Source organism: Apostichopus japonicus, chromosome 14 (genome assembly GCF_037975245.1).
Source record: "Apostichopus japonicus isolate 1M-3 chromosome 14, ASM3797524v1, whole genome shotgun sequence".
NCBI lineage: Eukaryota > Metazoa > Echinodermata > Holothuroidea > Aspidochirotida > Stichopodidae > Apostichopus > Apostichopus japonicus.
Window position 1 is genome coordinate 6,729,653 of NC_092574.1, and position 17,526 is coordinate 6,747,178.

The 17,526-nt window shown below is 37.4% G+C and overlaps 2 protein-coding genes across 6 annotated transcripts in view; one reads left to right on the forward strand and one right to left on the reverse strand.

Annotated features, from left to right (window-relative positions):
* On the forward strand, window positions 1-15,707 carry LOC139979977 (piRNA biogenesis protein EXD1-like). 2 transcript variants are annotated; one of them, XM_071991271.1, is made up of 14 exons: window positions 1-157; window positions 1,130-1,198; window positions 1,699-1,727; window positions 2,554-2,587; window positions 2,913-2,995; window positions 3,711-3,797; window positions 4,424-4,528; window positions 5,883-5,963; window positions 6,632-6,772; window positions 7,380-7,559; window positions 9,257-9,353; window positions 9,783-9,932; window positions 10,735-10,880; window positions 11,506-15,707. In XM_071991271.1, exons 1-14 carry the CDS (start codon window positions 49-51, stop codon window positions 11,659-11,661), a joined length of 1,467 nt encoding a protein of 488 aa, XP_071847372.1. In that variant the 5' UTR covers window positions 1-48; the 3' UTR covers window positions 11,662-15,707. The 2 variants fall into 2 exon arrangements, with proteins under 2 accessions (XP_071847372.1, XP_071847373.1); XM_071991272.1 differs by having other exon boundaries at window positions 9,783-9,923.
* Window positions 14,638-17,526, reverse strand: part of LOC139979973 (P protein-like) — a 40,037-nt gene continuing 37,148 nt past the window's right edge. For all 4 annotated transcript variants that reach the window (XM_071991257.1, XM_071991259.1, XM_071991256.1 and 1 more), the window contains 3 exons: window positions 17,231-17,335; window positions 16,797-16,984; window positions 14,638-15,920 (listed from right to left, as the gene is read on the reverse strand). In XM_071991257.1, coding sequence (XP_071847358.1) covers window positions 15,833-15,920; window positions 16,797-16,984; window positions 17,231-17,335 — 381 coding nt within the window. In that variant the 3' untranslated portion in view covers window positions 14,638-15,832. The remainder of the gene's footprint in view (window positions 15,921-16,796; window positions 16,985-17,230; window positions 17,336-17,526) is intronic.

Below are 17,526 nucleotides of genomic sequence, written 5' to 3' on the forward strand. Positions count from 1 at the left end.
TGGCATGTCATTAACATTTCTTGTCATTGTCCGAGTAGTTGTTTCACGATGGCAGCTTATGCAGGTTGTCGCGTGAAGATCTTGACGGATGAAGGAGAATATTCCGGTTGTGTTCACGCACTTGAACAAAATTCGAAGAGACTGACCCTTGATGATGGTAATTGATGATATTCTTACCGCTGTTAATCCTAACGAATGAGTTTGCATGTGTTTACTGCAAGTTATTGATGAATAGGAATATAGGCTAGGCCTAGTACATGGTCCGGATACGCGACGTGAAATGTAAGACCTTGCCAATGTGAGTTTGGCTACGCCTAGGCTAGTGCGCAATATTTAAATGAACCAATACCTAATGCACATACTGAGTAGGCATATACCAACCTAACCTTGCATCTAATATTATTTAATTTATATTCAATATACATCGGAAATTATCGTGAGGATGCTACTATTTAAGCATTAACAAGCCAAAGACTATGGCCATGGGAGTAAAAGTTTTTCGATTTACATCCATTTTACAAATGGCATGATGCTTTTTTGGTTTACTTTTCATTTTGCAATATTCATTATTTTATATCTACTGTAGAACTGAGGAGTTATAGGACTCCACACTTTGGATGTCTGTGTCACTCTGATGTATATTTTGAACCAACCAGAACAATAAACAAGCATCAATATTCCAGAGCGCTTTATGCGCTAACTACATTAAAACTTTAGGCCTAGGCCTACCTGCCATTGTGACGACTTAATCCAGTCACTACAATATCACTGACACAGATTTAGTTTGGAAACTGCTACATAAATGCATGGTAAATGCACAATATACCTTTATAATGCTGTTTGATGAATTGAAACTTGCATTTGTGTGATGGAGTGCTGTTTCGTGTAAATAATTCAAACTATCAGCATGTGGGAGTTAGAAACAAATCTAAACCTTCCATTCCCATGGTCTAAAGGCTAAAGTTAAGTAGATAAGTTGATGTTGGTTCGATTAACTGTGTTCTATTGCAGATGTCCCTAATAGGCACAGAATGGATAAATGATTTCACTGTCAAAATAACCTAAGCTAACAAGACCCACACCTAGTAGCTACCACTAACTACTGTACCTCAATCATGTTTTTCTCTAGTGGCTCTTCTGCCTGGTGATAAGAAGGTACAAGGTCTTCGTCACTTTTTTGGAGATGAAATCATTTCATGTAAGTACCATATTAGTTTCAGAACTATATTTAGGTAACACTGACTGTATACTGTTCTATTCTATAATTCTCATTTACAGTTTTAAGTCATTATTCAATGATTTTGTGAAGGGGAAAAACCATCTATTTTATAATGGTGGGAGGTGGGGAGTAAGATTTTAAGTTTAAGATTAAGTTTCCCAGAATGTTGAATACAAATGGGTGTCCCCTCCCCTTTGAGAAAGTTGAGTACAAATGGAGGGTCCTTAGATGCAATATGGTGAGCTGTATTTTGCAACTTTGAAAAAATGTGGAAGAATTTTTCACTGTTTAGGTTATACCACATAATTTTAATTTATTTATGTACTGTCCACTAGGAATGTTGTTAATATTCTATCTGCCTGTGGGTTTGGGGCATGGCTCCTCTGATTTCATTCTGATGGGGGGGGGGGGAGTTCGGGTGTTATAGCTACACTTTCTGCCTTCTTTTAACCCCTCTATCATTTTTTTCCCCCTCAAAGTGGAAGTCATTGGAGAAAATGTCGAAACGGTAAGTTTGAGGAGATTTCTGCATTGGTTTTGTTGATATACAGTATGACACTTTACTGTGCAATACAAACATCTCATGAAAAATGCTCAGTTAAAAACTAATGAAGAACTAAAGTACAGCCTCATAGCACTTTATAGTCGGATGTTTGGATGAGATTAAAGGCATTGAAGACTCGCCCAAACCGCGTGCGGCCATCTGAAAAAGTTAACTTTCTGTTGCTTGCAAGTGACTGTTTGTTTGTATCGCTACAAAATGAAGACAGTAATGAAATGTGATACCTTGTTATCTTTAGCTTGACCTGAGATGTCCATCGCTGTACACTGTGCTGTGGGTATTGACCGCAGCTGTTTGTACTGACTGTACACTAGTGTCTAATTACCGACGGTAGCAAGCTGTGTGTATTTTCTGGGATTGATGGTGGTGTCTAACACTTCTGTTATACCTCATTCAAAACTAGATCAGGTTACCGGAATTAGACGTTTCTTATTGCGGGAGTCTTCACACCCTTTAAGACTAAAAGGACAAAGATATTTTTTCGAATACTGTTTATTTTAAAATTGATGGAATTTGTGGCCAGAACTGATCCATTACAGACATTTCTGTGAATTTGTTGACATTTGAACGGTCGATGTTGTGTTCATAATGGTTCTTTTAAAACCAAAATCCTGAGACTTGAGAAAACCAGTCAATGAAGAACAATACATTTACAAATTATCAACTTGTACTTTGTTGTGATTACCCATTAATATGTTGGGAATCTTGCACATATGTTATTATTATTATTAAATATTCCAGCAATCAAGTAATTACAAACTCATCTTTTCAGGTGAAGAAACCAACCAAGAAAAGCCATGAAACAAGTAAGCTTTTGTCTTTATATCCAGCTGTGATATAGAAAAAGTAGTCCATGTACTGCCTCTTGCAGTAACTTGAAGTAACAAGTATTTAGTATGTAGTATTAAGTATTTAGTATGTAGTGTGATTTCAAGGCAACTTTTGAGGTAAAATATGTAAAATGAAGACATTTGGAAATGAAGAAAAAACAAACTTAAACGAAGCCTATATTTATGTATGTGTATTAAACCTTTAAGAACTTCCATCCGATATCTGTAGATGGTATTATCTGTGTATCCTGGAATAGCCATACCATTTCAAGAATTACCTTCTTGTCTTTTTTTTTTAAAGGTACCCCGTACCAGCTTTTACCTCCGGGGGTCCCCCTTCCAGTGACGGTCATCTCTGAAGCTGGTGAACAATTTCAGGAAATGGTGATAAACTTGTCATCATCTTTGGTGTAGTTGTAATAATGTACGGGGAAGCAGTATCGTCTGCGGTACCACAGCTCAATGGAAATGTCACCAAATGTTCAGGAATTGTTGGGGAAAAGTGGTGACAAACTACACTAAGAATATGGTTGGGAGAGGAGATGGAAAGGATCTGGGGGAGGGGGGGGAAGGGGTTGTTCACTTGTCAGTAAAATAATTCAACAATATAAACATAATTTTTGCGTGATTTTTGTGAAAGTCACATTCTCCGTTCGTGCCCTTCGACGAGATACAAATGTCGTTACTTTTTACCGTTTGCAAACTTGGCTTGTAATGATACCAAGTAGATGAATGAAGAGACGTTGTTCAGTATTGTTAATAATGCACTGATCAACATTAACAAGAGCGGTGTGTACAATAATTTCTATGGCTTCATCTATTCTCAGTGAAGTATATGTCAGTCCAACAATATTTTCACTATGCCTGAGTCTTCAGTATCTGTTATTATCAAAGGGTTTGCAGAAGGAGGAGGAAAAAGAAGGAGTAGCAGACATTATTTCTACTTTTGGGGGAAGGTGTGATGAAGGGTTAGGGGTAGTGAGAGGGGGAAATGCAGCCCAATATGTGGTATAGAATATTCAACATTGTGTGTGTACCTTTCACCAAACGTTAGCGAGATGTAATTGTTAAGTAACATCATTTCCGTACTTCTCTCTAGGTAAGTGATATTTGGAAGGACGGCATCTTTGCAGTAGCTTTCTTTGGGTCTGGATACGAACGGTTTGGAAAACTGTCCTTAATTTTGGTAAGATCTCTCAACATTTTTAAGACTATATCTTTGTTATTTCATTGATCAAGTTGAAGTGTTAGATGTTCACTTCAAACTTCTGACGGTTGGACAATTTATACTAGTTTTCTCTAACGAATGTAAGTTTGGTATTACCCTGCAAGTTAGATGTGCTTTATGAGGTTATCGACAGTGATGTACCTAGCATAGTTGGCAAATAGGGCAGATCCTTCCTTTGTCACCCTGTGCAGGGAATGTTATCCTGGGGGGAGAGGGTCTAAGGGAGGGGTGTCCTCTCTGAGAAATTTTTGTTTATGTATGATGGCTGAGATGCAAAATAGTGATATCTTTGGCAACTTTTAACTGATTATATGTTTAGGAATTAAAATTCTTTAGTGAATGGTTCTTCATTTTTCCTTTTGTTTGTTCAAAATATCTATCCTTAGTAGACAATTTTTTTTTTACTGTGGTATGGCACCACCCCACCCCCCCCCCCGACTGGTACCCCCGCTCCCTGCTTAGTACGCCACTGGTTATCATTGCTGTAATATTACCTGATCGAGCCTGTCAGGGTGTTCGCTGAAAATCTCCCTTGGTCTTTGTCTTACTTTGATGCTTCCAATCAATTTTTTGCAAATAAATAGATCCAGACTCTTAATAATACGTTTGTGATCGATGCCACCCTCGCAACTCCAGCAGTGTTTGTGGAAGGGTTAGGAAGTCTTCTTGAAACGAACGAAGTGGTCAAGGTGAGATAGTTAACCATGTAATTACAGTGAATTTTTGATGGAAATATCATGCCTGGATGCTCCTTTGTTTCTATTACATTTTGGGGGGTGGTGGGGGGGGGGAGGAGCTCTTAGTTTATAAATGATGTAACAAATACATTGATAAATCAGAAAACCGAATGGAAAGTACTTTATAAATGCATAGTGTTTTCCGCAAACGTAGACTTAAAACGACTTGTCTTCAGTCTTTTTGAAAAGAATCCAACAGCATTTGAGATGAGCATTTTTGTATGTAATGTTTTTTTTTGTAGGAGGAAGAGTGGGGGTATGTTCGGGACAAAGGAGAGGGTGAGATGAAATTGTGTGTAAATACTGGAATGAGCAAGATATTCTGTATTGTGTGTTGCCAAAGTGAATTTGCAATAGGACATTTGCACAAAATGGGATATAAATGTCATTTAAATGATTTCTGCATTATTAAATTTAATCAGGAATTTGGACTGTTTGATTTGATTTACTTGCTGTTACTTTATTGCTTCTGAATGTCTGATGTAATATTCATTGTTGCTATGGTAACTTCTTATAATAAAGACTGATGGCCCACTATATGTTTAATGAAATAACAAATGACTGTATTCAATTGTAAAGTTAACTCTCACCCTTAACCTTTATCCCTCATTTGCATATCTGAAATGCTAAGACGATATAGGAATGATGCCCTTTATTTTTGTAACAATAGTTAATCTTTATGTTCACTCATGCATGTTAACTGTCGGCGAGCCCTTGCTCGCTGGTGAAGAAGGCTTGTTGGGTTAGCCACGAGGTGTTACAAGGAAGAACTTTGATTAAATATATGTTATGCACGGTTCCTAGTGTTTTACATATTAGTTTGATTAAATATATGTTACACACGGTTCCTAGTGTTGTACATAGTACTTTGATTAAATATATGTTACGCACGGTTCCAGTGTTGTACATAGTACTTTCATTAAATATATGTTATGCACGGTTCCTAGTGTTGTACATAGTACTTTGATTAAATATATGTTATGCACGGTTCCTAGTGTTGTACATAGTACTTTGATTAAATATATGTTATGCACGGTTCCTAGTATTGCACATAGTACTTTGATTAAGTATATGTTACACCCGGTTCCTAGTGTTGTACATAGTACTATGATTAAATATATGTTACGCACGGTTCGTAGTGTTGTACATAGTAATTTGATTAAATATATGTTACGCACGGTTCCTAGTGTTGTACATAGTACTTTGATTAAATATATGTTATGCACGGTTCCTAGTGCTGTACGTAGTATATTTTTGTATCCTTCCGAACTCTACGTTTTCCGTGATCGGCCTCGCTTTTTCACAGGTCCTTCACGACTGCAGGTTTGCATCGGATCTGCTGTTCCATCAGTTCAGCATCAAAATGGCAAATGTCTTTGACACGCAGGTTAGTCGTGTCTTTTTTGTTAAATTAGTATATCAAGAATGAAGATTTCTGTGGGTGGGGGAGTTAAAGGGGTTGGGGAAGTGGAGGTGGGTGATAAAGGTCTTCAAATTACAGGGATTCATTTAGTTTTCAAATCTTGTATAACAGTTTTTGTAGCCTCAGAAATGTTTCTCGTATTAAAATACTACAATTCTGTGTAAAAAAAAAAAAACCTACCGTACGTCTTTGAACTTACATAGCAATTTGGCCATTTTGTGTAGCATTTTGTTACACGAAACAGGATGAATTATTCCCAGAATTGTGACACCAGTTGCTTTGGAACTTTGACAATCTGATATTGGTTCTTGGGAAATGTTCTCTTCCAAAGGAATAAAATGGGAGTTGCTGATAATGTTGCTTTCATAGTTTTTTATGGGGGCAGTATTTCAGATTGTGATAATATCTATTACTGGTACTCACAGATAACATGGAATTGTCTACATTGATATGTTATTGGTGTTTAAAACCATGATAACTCAGTTTCAATTGAGCCACAAAACCACCGATATTCTAGCTATATATGTGAATTATTTGAATCGACATAAAAGCATGAAATTGTTTTTCTTCTTTCTTTCATTATGATTATTTTTCTAGTATCTCTTGTTTTGATTGTCTTCTCCCCTTATTAGGTGGCAGATCTCATGATAACCAAACAGAAAGATGGAGAGCTCCCTCAGTTGGTGCCTTCTTTACCCGACTGTCTCCTGGCACACCTTGGGGCCGACTTCCAGCATGTGTTTTCTCTCAATCAAATAGAATCATCGATACAGGTAGTTAATAACGCTATCAGAATTGATTTTTAAGGAAAGGTATGATAGTGCCGTGGGATGCCTGGACTTGTTTGATAGATTCTCTGAACAGCAATATAGTCAATGTCCAACAAGATTAAATGCTTAAAGGGATGGTATTACTGGGTATTGTAAGAAAATTGGTTGCCCCTGGCAACACCTCACCAACAGTTCTGATTTTTCTGAAATCAAGTCCATCTTGGATAAGTGGCGCGAATTTCCTCTTGGTCGCGAATGGTGCTGATTTCGTCCGGTGCACCAAACAAGCTGCTTGTTTCAAGGCCTGTGTTGCTGGTTGCATCACTGTCCCGGTTGAATTTCACCCTCCCCAACCCCTCTCCCTGGTTCATCCCTGTGATGCCCAAAATATTTCAAATATGATATTTATCATATGCTTGCTTCTATCATTACTTAAAGAAATTTAACAGAATTTTTGAGTGTCGACTGAGTTTTTGAATTACTAGATTATGTCACCTATAAGTTCATTAATTACATCATAATTATGACAGATGGATGAAAACAATCACTTGATTAATTAATCTTCCAGGCTGATGATGAAAAACAATCACTTGATTTATTTATTTTCCAGCCTAACGACTGGCAACAAAGACCCCTTAGAATAGAGTTTTTCAATTTTGCTGTGGAGAGTGTCAAGCACCTGCTGCTCTTGAGGAAATCACTCCTCATCAAACTCCTCGCAGAATTTAACGTTGCCGTGGACGTCTACTTATCGACAGAGAGGAACTCCTCTCAACAAGGGAACACAGTGGTAAGAATGCAACCATTGTTGTTACTATCTCAATTTATTTGAGATAAATTGTAAATATTAATTCCAAGGAATTATTTCCAATCCTTGAAAGGGGTTCAGATGAAGAAATGAAGGAAAACATTGGTCCAAATTTTCTTTCATGTTGCAGCAGGTGGTTTTGTTTATTAACTAAACTTACACAACCCTTGTATAGTGTCCACCACGGCAGAGCTGTGAGCTTAGATGCAGAGGGTTGAGATGTGGTATGGGGAGGTTTGGTAAGGTTTAGAGCGGTGCAGTGAGATGTGGTGGTATGTGCCAAGATGTGGTGGGGCAGGATGTGGTATGGTTTAATGGTGATGAGGAGTGGTGCTGTTAGCTGCATTGCAGCGAGGGTGGTGAGATGTGGTGCTGTGTGATCCCATGAGGTGTAGTTTGGTTTCGTATCTTAAGGTTGGTGGGGTTTGGTGAAATTTAGTGGTAGGATGTGGTGTGGTGTCATGCAGTGTGTTATACTATGATTAGGTGTGGTGTTGTGAGGTGCAGTAAGTTTAATGGTGGTGAGGTGTGGTGCTGTGTGATGCCATGAGGTGTAGATTGGTTTGGTATCATAAGGTTGGTGGAGTTTTGTGAAATTTAGTGGTAGGATGTGGTGTTGTGTCATGCAGTGTGTTATGCTATGATTAGGTGTGGTGTTGTGAGGTGCAGTAAGTTTAATGGTGGTGAGCTGTGGTGCTGTGTTATGCAATGAGGTGTAGTTTGGTTTGGTATCTTAAGGTTGGTGGGGTTTGGTGAAATTTAGTGGTAGGATGTGGTGTTGTGTCATGCAGTGTGTTATGCTATGATAAGGTTTGGTGTTGTGAGGTGCAGTAAGTTTAATGGTGGTGTGGTGTGGTGCTGTGTGATGCCATGAGGTGTAGATTGGTTTGGTATCATAAGGTTGGTGGAGTTTTGTGAAATTTAGTGGTAGGATGTGGTGTTGTGTCATGCAGTGTGTTATGCTATGATTAGGTGTGGTGTTGTGAGGTGCAGTAAGTTTAATGGTGGTGAGCTGTGGTGCTGTGTTATGCAATGAGGTGTAGTTTGGTTTGGTATCTTAAGGTTGGTGGGGTTTGGTGAAATTTAGTGGTAGGATGTGGTGTTGTGTCATGCAGTGTGTTATGCTATGATAAGGTTTGGTGTTGTGAGGTGCAGTAAGTTTAATGGTGGTGTGGTGTGGTGCTGTGTGATGCCATGAGGTTTAGTTTGGTTTCATATCTTAAGGTTGGTGGGGTTTGGTGAAATTTAGTGTGGAAGGATACTGTGTAGTGAGGTGTCTTGCAGTGTGGTATGGTATGTTTAAATGAAGTGTTGTGAGGTGCAGTGTGCTAGGATGTTGTGTGATGAGGAATCATGCAGCATTGTATGGTATGTTTAAGTGTGGTGTTGTGAGGTGTGGTGTGGTGTGGTAGAATGCTGTGTAGTGAGGTGTCATGCAGTGTGGTATGGTATGTTTAGGTGTGGTGTTGTGAGGTTCAGTGTGGTAGGATGCTGTGTGATGAGGAATCATGCAGCATTGTATGATATGTTTAGGTGTGGTGTGGTGTTGTGAGGTGAGGTGTAGTGGAATATTTGGTTGGTGGAGCTTTTCAGGTATTGTTTGTCATGTAAGCCAACTTTTGGCTGGTGGAGTTTTATCTTCCTGACATAGATATTTCTCTTTGATGATTCATTCGTAGACCAAAGGAAAAGCTAAATATTTGCCGAAAGAATTCCGGAAAAACTGGAAATTCAAGCTGCCAGCATTAATGGAAGCCGAGTTGAGTAAATCTTCAGGTGTGTTACCCTTTACTTTTCTTTTCTCTTTCTTCCAAATTCCACTTTTTGAATGGGGAATTGATTAATGATTCTGGTTACATGAGGCAACTTTAGAATAAATATTTCTGAATCTTGAAGGGTGCAAAAAGGGCTCTTTAACCTCTGTTTGATGTAGAAAAATAAACTAAATTACAGTTTAATTCTTTATAATTTCTTTTATAAACTTTCTGTAAACACCACAGCCTTTTCAGGGACCTCACCTCTACTAGAATTATGACTATGAGTTTGTATTTACACCACCTTGACAGACAGGATTCATCATGAATGAATGCTCAACTTTATAATAAAGGGGCAGGTTATTCATTTACAAAAGATGAAAGGGTTACACCTGTATATAAAATGATTTGACGTAACAGCTAAATTGATATCCATTGTTACTTTTGTCAGGGGTAAGTGTATTGACAGACAACACAGTTGGTATCGCTGCAAGGGTACAAAACAGGGTAAGCTCACCCCCAACTGAGGTGTTTGCTGGAAAGCTGTCAGACGATCGCCATGACAAAGAGGACCATACCAAGAATAGAGAAGGTAAACAAGGTAAGTTTTGTAATAATACGTAATGTAGGAGGTAGGAATTTAACATACGAAGCAATGTGTGATAAAGTATGAAAAGAAGGTCGACCACATCACTCCTATTCTTCAGCAACTGCACTGGTTACCTGTTTCCTACAGGATAAACTTCAAGATCATCCTGCTCACATATAAATCCCTGCATGGATTAGCACCAGAATACATTAGTAACATGATCAGTCGGAAGACCACCACCCGCTCTCTCCAAACCTAAAATGAGCTACTGCTCCATGTGCCTAAGTGGAAGCTCAAGTCATTTGGTCAAAGATAGTTTTCTAATGCTGCTCCTACTCTTTGGAACTCACTTCCACTGCACATCAAGTCGACACCCAACGTTAACATTTTCAAAAACAGACTCAAAACTTATCTATTTTTAACTGCCTTCCCCCAGCACTAGCGCCACTGAGCATTAGTTTTCCTCTGGATATTGGCGCTATATAAATTTGCATTTATTATTATTATTATTAAACATTGTGAGAAATCAATGTCAATATACATAATACATCAAAATGTGAGACTTAATAGCAATGTGTGATAAGGTATGACACATCAAAACATTGTGAGAATTAAATTAAGAATGTGAGACTTAAAAGTGTGTTAATGCCCATGTGATTGTAGGATACAATGTCAAGTGTAATCAATCTTCCCAAAATGTAATTTCCTGTTATTACATCTCGTTGAAATTGATTTCATACAAATCAGAAGAAATGCGGTGCTGGACAGACCGAGTATATTTAATTATTTACAGCTTCTTTTGTTTATGTCTTAGAGACAGAAACAGCCGAGAGGCCAGAGAAACCTCCATGGACACCCTCAGGAGATAATAACATCAGTGAAGTAATCAGATGGCAGAGGGGTAGAGGTCGAGGTGTTCTCGTTCACAGAGAACCTCACAGAAATGAAAGATTTAAAGCTGTGAGTAAATCAATCTTAAATCCATTGTTTCGCCGCTGTGCATAGTATTTGAAGCATATTAAAAGGGAGTTTGAAATTGCAACCAAATGTGTTGGAAATTGGTCCACCTCTTTTCCTAGTCATCCTCATATCAGTTTTGATATGTGGATCTATCTTAGTAAAAAGAACACTATGGACCGTTTTCTATGGAGGTCAAAGGTTATTTGAGGGCAACAGAATTCAGAGTCCGGAACTCTTTGAAACACGAAGTATAAAGGTTGGATGAACTTCATACTCGATATACTTTACTGAGTGCAAACACACTTGTGTTTTTCTGTGTTGATCAAAGGTCATTTGAGGTCATGAAGACCTTGCAAACTGACAGGATAACTCAAGAAGTGAAACTAGGATGGACTTTATATGCGAATATTAAAAATTGATAGAAATGCTTGAAGCTCGACAAACTCTTACACCGATCGACTACTTTTCATCCTTAGATTATTTCACCTTTCAAGATATGTTCAGTTGACTTTGATCCTATTATTCACATCCCTCCCAAGCCAGCCCTTCCCCCCCCCTACACCTTTACCATCTCCCCTACATCCATCCCACCACATCACTCATTATCTTTTCGTTTCAATGACAGGAAGCTACTAATGGCCCTTCTGGGAACGTTACATTCCGTCACAGAGCAGCAGTTGATTTCCCTACTTCGGAGGAAGTGAGAGAAATGGAAACGAAAAGAAACCAAGCGCTGAGGAGAAAGGGTGAGATGGAGGAAGACACATTCTCTGGCGACTGAGATGAAGTATTCAGAGTGTAAAGGGAGGATATCATTAAAGAGACAACACGAAAGAGGTGAAAAAAAGATTGAAAATAACATTTTAGACCTTGTGTTGTTAATTGACATTGAAGGTTGGTCATAGGACATGAACATGATAAATAGAAAAAAAGAAATTTATACATGCATTCTCATTGCTGTGAAGGAACGTGGATGCAGTCCTTGTTTTCGTAGTGGAGGCGCCGTGATATCGAAGCTCTACCAAGGACCGGTTGATGATGATTGGCAGCACTAGACTTTTCGGTGATTTCTGATTTCCAATCCTTGTCTTGACAAAAATATATTTACTGTCATAACATGGTTCCTAATGTAACAATTTCATAATTCATTGCTTAATGCTCCCAGAAAAAAAAAATTGAAAGAGGATGAGGAAAACGCTTGATTGTGTTTGGATTCCTCAGAAATGCTATCCCAAATTTGTGTTAAATCAATAATGAATAAATTGTTTTGTATTGTTATCTTTCTCAGGAAAAGCCAAAAGACTGGTACTCTGCAATCTAAACCATCTCCCAGTGTATAATAATTTCATGAATTTTGTGAAATCATTCACACAATTTTCTTGTTGAGCCTTTAGTCGGTAATGTGTCATTATCCTGTATGCAATATATTTCATTGGATGCCTGTGTACTTTAATTAGACCAAATGGAGATGAGATGAGAATGCTTAGTATCAAGAAAGTATTCAAACTAGATATTACATATTTTAAGTTTTCAAAGTTTTTAAAGGGCATTAATGTAGAAGTATGACGGTGAAATTTTGCTCTGAAAATTTGTGAAACTGATATTCAAGTTCAAAATTGTGTAGTGAAACATTTTTTTGTGATAAAATCCAGGCAGAGGGGTAAAAGGGACTGCTCTGAAAAATATTACGGCAATTGTTTCAAATTTCACATTTTCTTTTTAAAACTTTGTACCAAAACATTTTTATCTGAAAGAAACAAAAGTAACATTGTTTTCTGAAAGTAGTTTTTTTGTGAATAAGAAGTAGCTAGGTCCACACTAATGGAGGAAAGAGAGATAAATATGATCAAGTGGTTAAGGCAGTGGACTTGTGATCTAAGGATTACAGGTTCGAGTCCTGGCCAGATCATTACGTTGTGGTCAAGTGGTTAAGGCAGTGGACTTGTGATCTAAGGATTACAGGTTCGAGCTCTGGCCAGATCATTACGTTGTGTCCTTGGGCAAGGCACTTTATCTCCATTGCCTCTCTTCACCCAGGTGTATAACTGGGGACTTGCGAGGTAACTTGTTAATATAGTTGTGTGCACCAGTTTGTGGTTGCACCCTATGGGAAGTTCCCCGGGGACACGTAGATGTGGTGCACTGTAGTGCCCCAGGAGGGATTGTTTGAATTGTGCACACTTTGGTGTGTGGGTGTGACAAGTTACCAATGACCAGGGGTAAAAGTGTCATGTGAGGGGGCCTTGGCCTGAAACAAGACTAAAAAAGAGAAGAAAAAAAGAATGTTTGCCAATCACTTGAAATCAGTGGTCACTAACATTTAGAAAATCTTTGTTTTAGTCATAAACAAAATGTGGCAATGAATCATTGAGTCAAAACCCGCCGCCTGTACCAAATGTTAAATTTCTCCGGTTAAATGTACGAGTGAGATATTTTAATAACTGCTGTACTTTGGGACCATCAATAAATACTGGATCCATGATTGCTAAAATCACTCCCAGAATGCTTCTCAACTTGGTTTTGTGCCCTTTCCTTAAAGGCATTGAAGACTCGCCCCAAACCGGGTGCCGCCTCTGAAAAAGTAAACTTTCCATTGCTTGCAAGTGAAGTTTTTATCTTGTCGCTACAAAATGCAGACAGTAATGAAACATGATAACTTGTTATCTTTTATCTGGACCTGAGATTTCCATCACTGCTATATGTACACTGTGTTGTGGGTATTGACCATAGCTGCATGTATTGACTGTACACTAGTGTCTAATTACCGACAGTAGCAAGCTGTGTTTGTTATTTTCTGGGATTGATGGTGGTGTCTAACACTTCTGTTACACCTCATTTGAAACTAGGTCAGATTACCGGCATCAGACGTTTCTTTGTGTGCGAGTCTTCACTCCCTTTAATAACACCACTGTTAAATATTCTATTCTCCATAACAGTAAGAAATTATGATCATGCGATTCAGAAACATGTACACCCCATGGTGCATTGATTTTTTTTTGAGGAGGTGTAGTAATTGTTTGTTTTTAGTACAGAGGATTAAATCAATGAAGTCTCTATGAAGTTAAGTCAAATTTTAAGGTTAAAATGTACTGAAGAATTTTAAAAATCCTTATCTTTGAGTATAGTTGTTCATGCCTTGCAGCTGAGCTATTATTTCGAAAGAAATGTTCCTATTTAAAGTTTTGGTTGGAAAAAAAAAATTAAATTTAAAACTTTCTGATGAGTTTTTTTTTAAGAGTTGAAAAAAGGGGAAATTTACTTGGCAGATTGGGTTAAGAGGTCATGTTTTTAAAAGTGTTTATCTTCCCATTGTATTTGATGAGATGCACACACATGATTGGTCAGGCTAGGGTGAGTGGCAAACCCAACAACCATCATCATGGAAATGTTTGTGAACAACAACTCGTCTCAAACTGCTTAGAGAAATATTGTTCCATTTGCATGATACCATGGTTTTAATCACACAAGACTTTAGCAAGTCTAACTATGACATCATCAAGCCACTTCATGTGTTACTGCAATGCTAAAGGTCCTTGGTAGATGGATTTTTTCAAGGCTTTTCTTAGCATTTTGGAGTTTTTCACTGAGAGTATATCTATTATTTAAGGTAAAGGTGAGAGTTTGGTTTGCCTCTAAAGGAAATAAAAGTCGTCAAGTTACTGGACGAAAGTAATAATAACAAAGATTTGTTGTTTCCATGCATAGTAAAGCTGAAAATAATTTCAACATATTAAAGAGTAGTCAATGAAACAAAAGGTACAGTTGGTTTGATTATTTGTATTCTATAAGCCTTATTACACTTTCATTTCATTTCACTTACATTACACTTACATTTATATTTCATTTTACATTTCAAGTTAAAATATATGTAAACATTTTACCAAAGTTTTAAATAGTTTATATAACAATAAAGGAGTTTATATAACAATAAAGGATTCACAAATAAAAAGAATTTTCAGAGTTTCATAAACCTCTATCCAATTATACATTCAAACATATGTTTATTATGTCACAAACGTACCAATATAAATTGCTCTGAAGTGTACTTTTACAAACGTTCTCAGCTGCTCTGAGCATTGTGCAGAAAAGTTAAGACATCAAAAAGTGGAGAATGTTGTTTAGATCTTAAAGAATCTTCTTTTTTTATCGAGGTAAGCAACGAAAATGGACAGTAGAGGATGAAAGTCTGTTTGTCTGTAAAGATAGTTTGTTTACTCCTCAAGCAATTTGAACAATTATAGTCGACGAGTGTCTACCAGGGACTAGCCTGGGGTAAACAAAATCACAGAACTTTGCAAAAAATTGCGGTATAGGCTCCAGTTTGAGTATGGTACAGTGTGTTAGGATAATAGTTAGGATAAAGCTCATGCCTGGTCAACTGTTACAACAACAAGGAAACTTACGGCTGTTTGGGTAATCACGATGTAAGCAGAAGAAACTCCATTAATCATCCTCTTATTAAATGACATTTTCTCTGCCTAATGATTTTTGTCCTTTTGTGTGAAATGTGTTCTCCATTTCTTTCAAATATTGGTGGGAAAAAATATTTTTACTCTGCATTTTATTCTTCAATAAATATGTACAACTATATTTTCAAGGCAAAGGACTAAAAAGGGTTAGTTCATAAAAAAAATTGTTAGACGGGGAAACTTCCATGGAAAATGTTTATGTGTTTATCGAAAGTTTATACAAAAAATTTACCCTGCAGATGAGAGACCATACTTACCCTAATTTTCATACATACATACCCTGTATTGAAATAAAGATTGGCAGCTAAGTAGGGCTTAGGAGAATATTAATTGTTTCCAAGAGCTTTAACAAAGGATTTAGAAAAGGTTTACCACAAGCATCCACGTGGTTACCTCAGTTGTTTTCTTTCTGTCTTTTAAAATCGTTTCTGCAAATATTAATATTGTAAATATTCCAGTTTATGATATGTCTTTGAATACTGATCATGAGTTCCAACCGAGCCAACTGTGACAAATCAAGAGGTAGATCATAGCGACGAAAGTAGTACCGAGCATCATGGGAAATCCAACTCTGTCAAAAGAAAGAAAGAAATAGACCAGCGGAATGATGTTAAATCCTGACAGGGATATTCCAGGCATCAATTGTGTGACATCTTATAGGTAGTTAAAAAATATTCCACTTAGTATAACTCATTTTATATTTCTACCAAAAAAACACTAGGTATGGGTTATTTCAGAATAACTTAGGTTTGCTGTATAAACCCTACTTTTGCAAAATCAGGAAAAAATAACATTTCATCATTGTCAATGATCTTTTGATAGGAAGGCTTTCTATAAATGTTCCTCATTTGTCAAAACTAGAAATGTGTCCACTTATTGTACTGTTTGCTTAAAAAGCTGTAATTCACGAGGAATTGAGGTTTATTGAAAAATGACAAATTTTATAAGAGGAAATATTTATCTATTTTTGTTTTATACCTTACTCTGTTAAACATTTGTACAGTTATGGGCAAAACAACAATATGTTCAACTAATTTGTTAATGATGATGTCACTCACTCTGCTTTTGCAAGATACAAATGATAAAATTTCACTTTAACTAACACATCTTGTAGATTAAACAAAAATATTTTGTAAGGATTTCCGTAATTATCGCAATGCATCATGCAACTTTCGAGGTCATGTGCATTAACCTCAATATTTAGCATGCTAGAAATCACTTTTTAAGTTTATTAATAATGCTTTTCTGAGTATAGTTTGGGTATCAAATATTAGTCCCAGGCAACCCTATTTTTCAGGGTGGGTATAAACCACTTTTTAGTGAAATACGGTTTGTCGAAATTTGAGCATGGGTGACCATTTTCTGACTTTCTAGAATATATCTGGAGGCAAAATACTGATGTAAACACTTTAAACACACGCACACACACTGTGAGAGAAATACTCACTTTGTAAACTCTATGAAAGAAAATGGGTAACCATGTTGTTGGGCGATACCGGCGCAGACGACATTGGCCGAGGCACCAATTAGGGTTCCATTCCCACCGAGGCAAGCTCCAAACGCCAATGCCCACACCATTGGTTCCAGAGGGAGGCCTAGCTCTGAGTTTTCACTCAATGATATGATGATAGGGACCTGTAGGGAAGACATTAGTGAATGATGTAAAACATATCATCTTTAAATTATAAGCCCATCTCACAAATTTTGGTACCAGAACAATGCTACAGATCATAAAATTGTTCCCTTACCTTTGTCCACCTGTGCCCTAGCTGCCCTACCCTTCCCCCCACACCCCATTCACTAATCACAAGTTAGCAAAGAAACCGACCCAACAACTCCATAATGTCACTTTCGGCCATCTTTGTCACCGTGGTTACATACCATTGCTGTAGTAAAAGGAATGTTGTCAATGAAGGAGGAGGCCAATGCAGACACCCATAGAATCAAAATGATGGCAACAGTGAGTCGACTCTCCTCTTGAACAACCTGGGGAGCAAGACGAAACGTGACACTTGACTTCATCTTATGTATTTCGACAATTTTTAATCTAAAAAGCCTTACACAAGTATATAGGGTATAAATAGGAATTATGGAAAGGGCATATCGCAAAATGATTCTTGTAGAGGACACAAATACTTGTTCTATTTTGATCATTTCACATGATCAGTCCACATGAT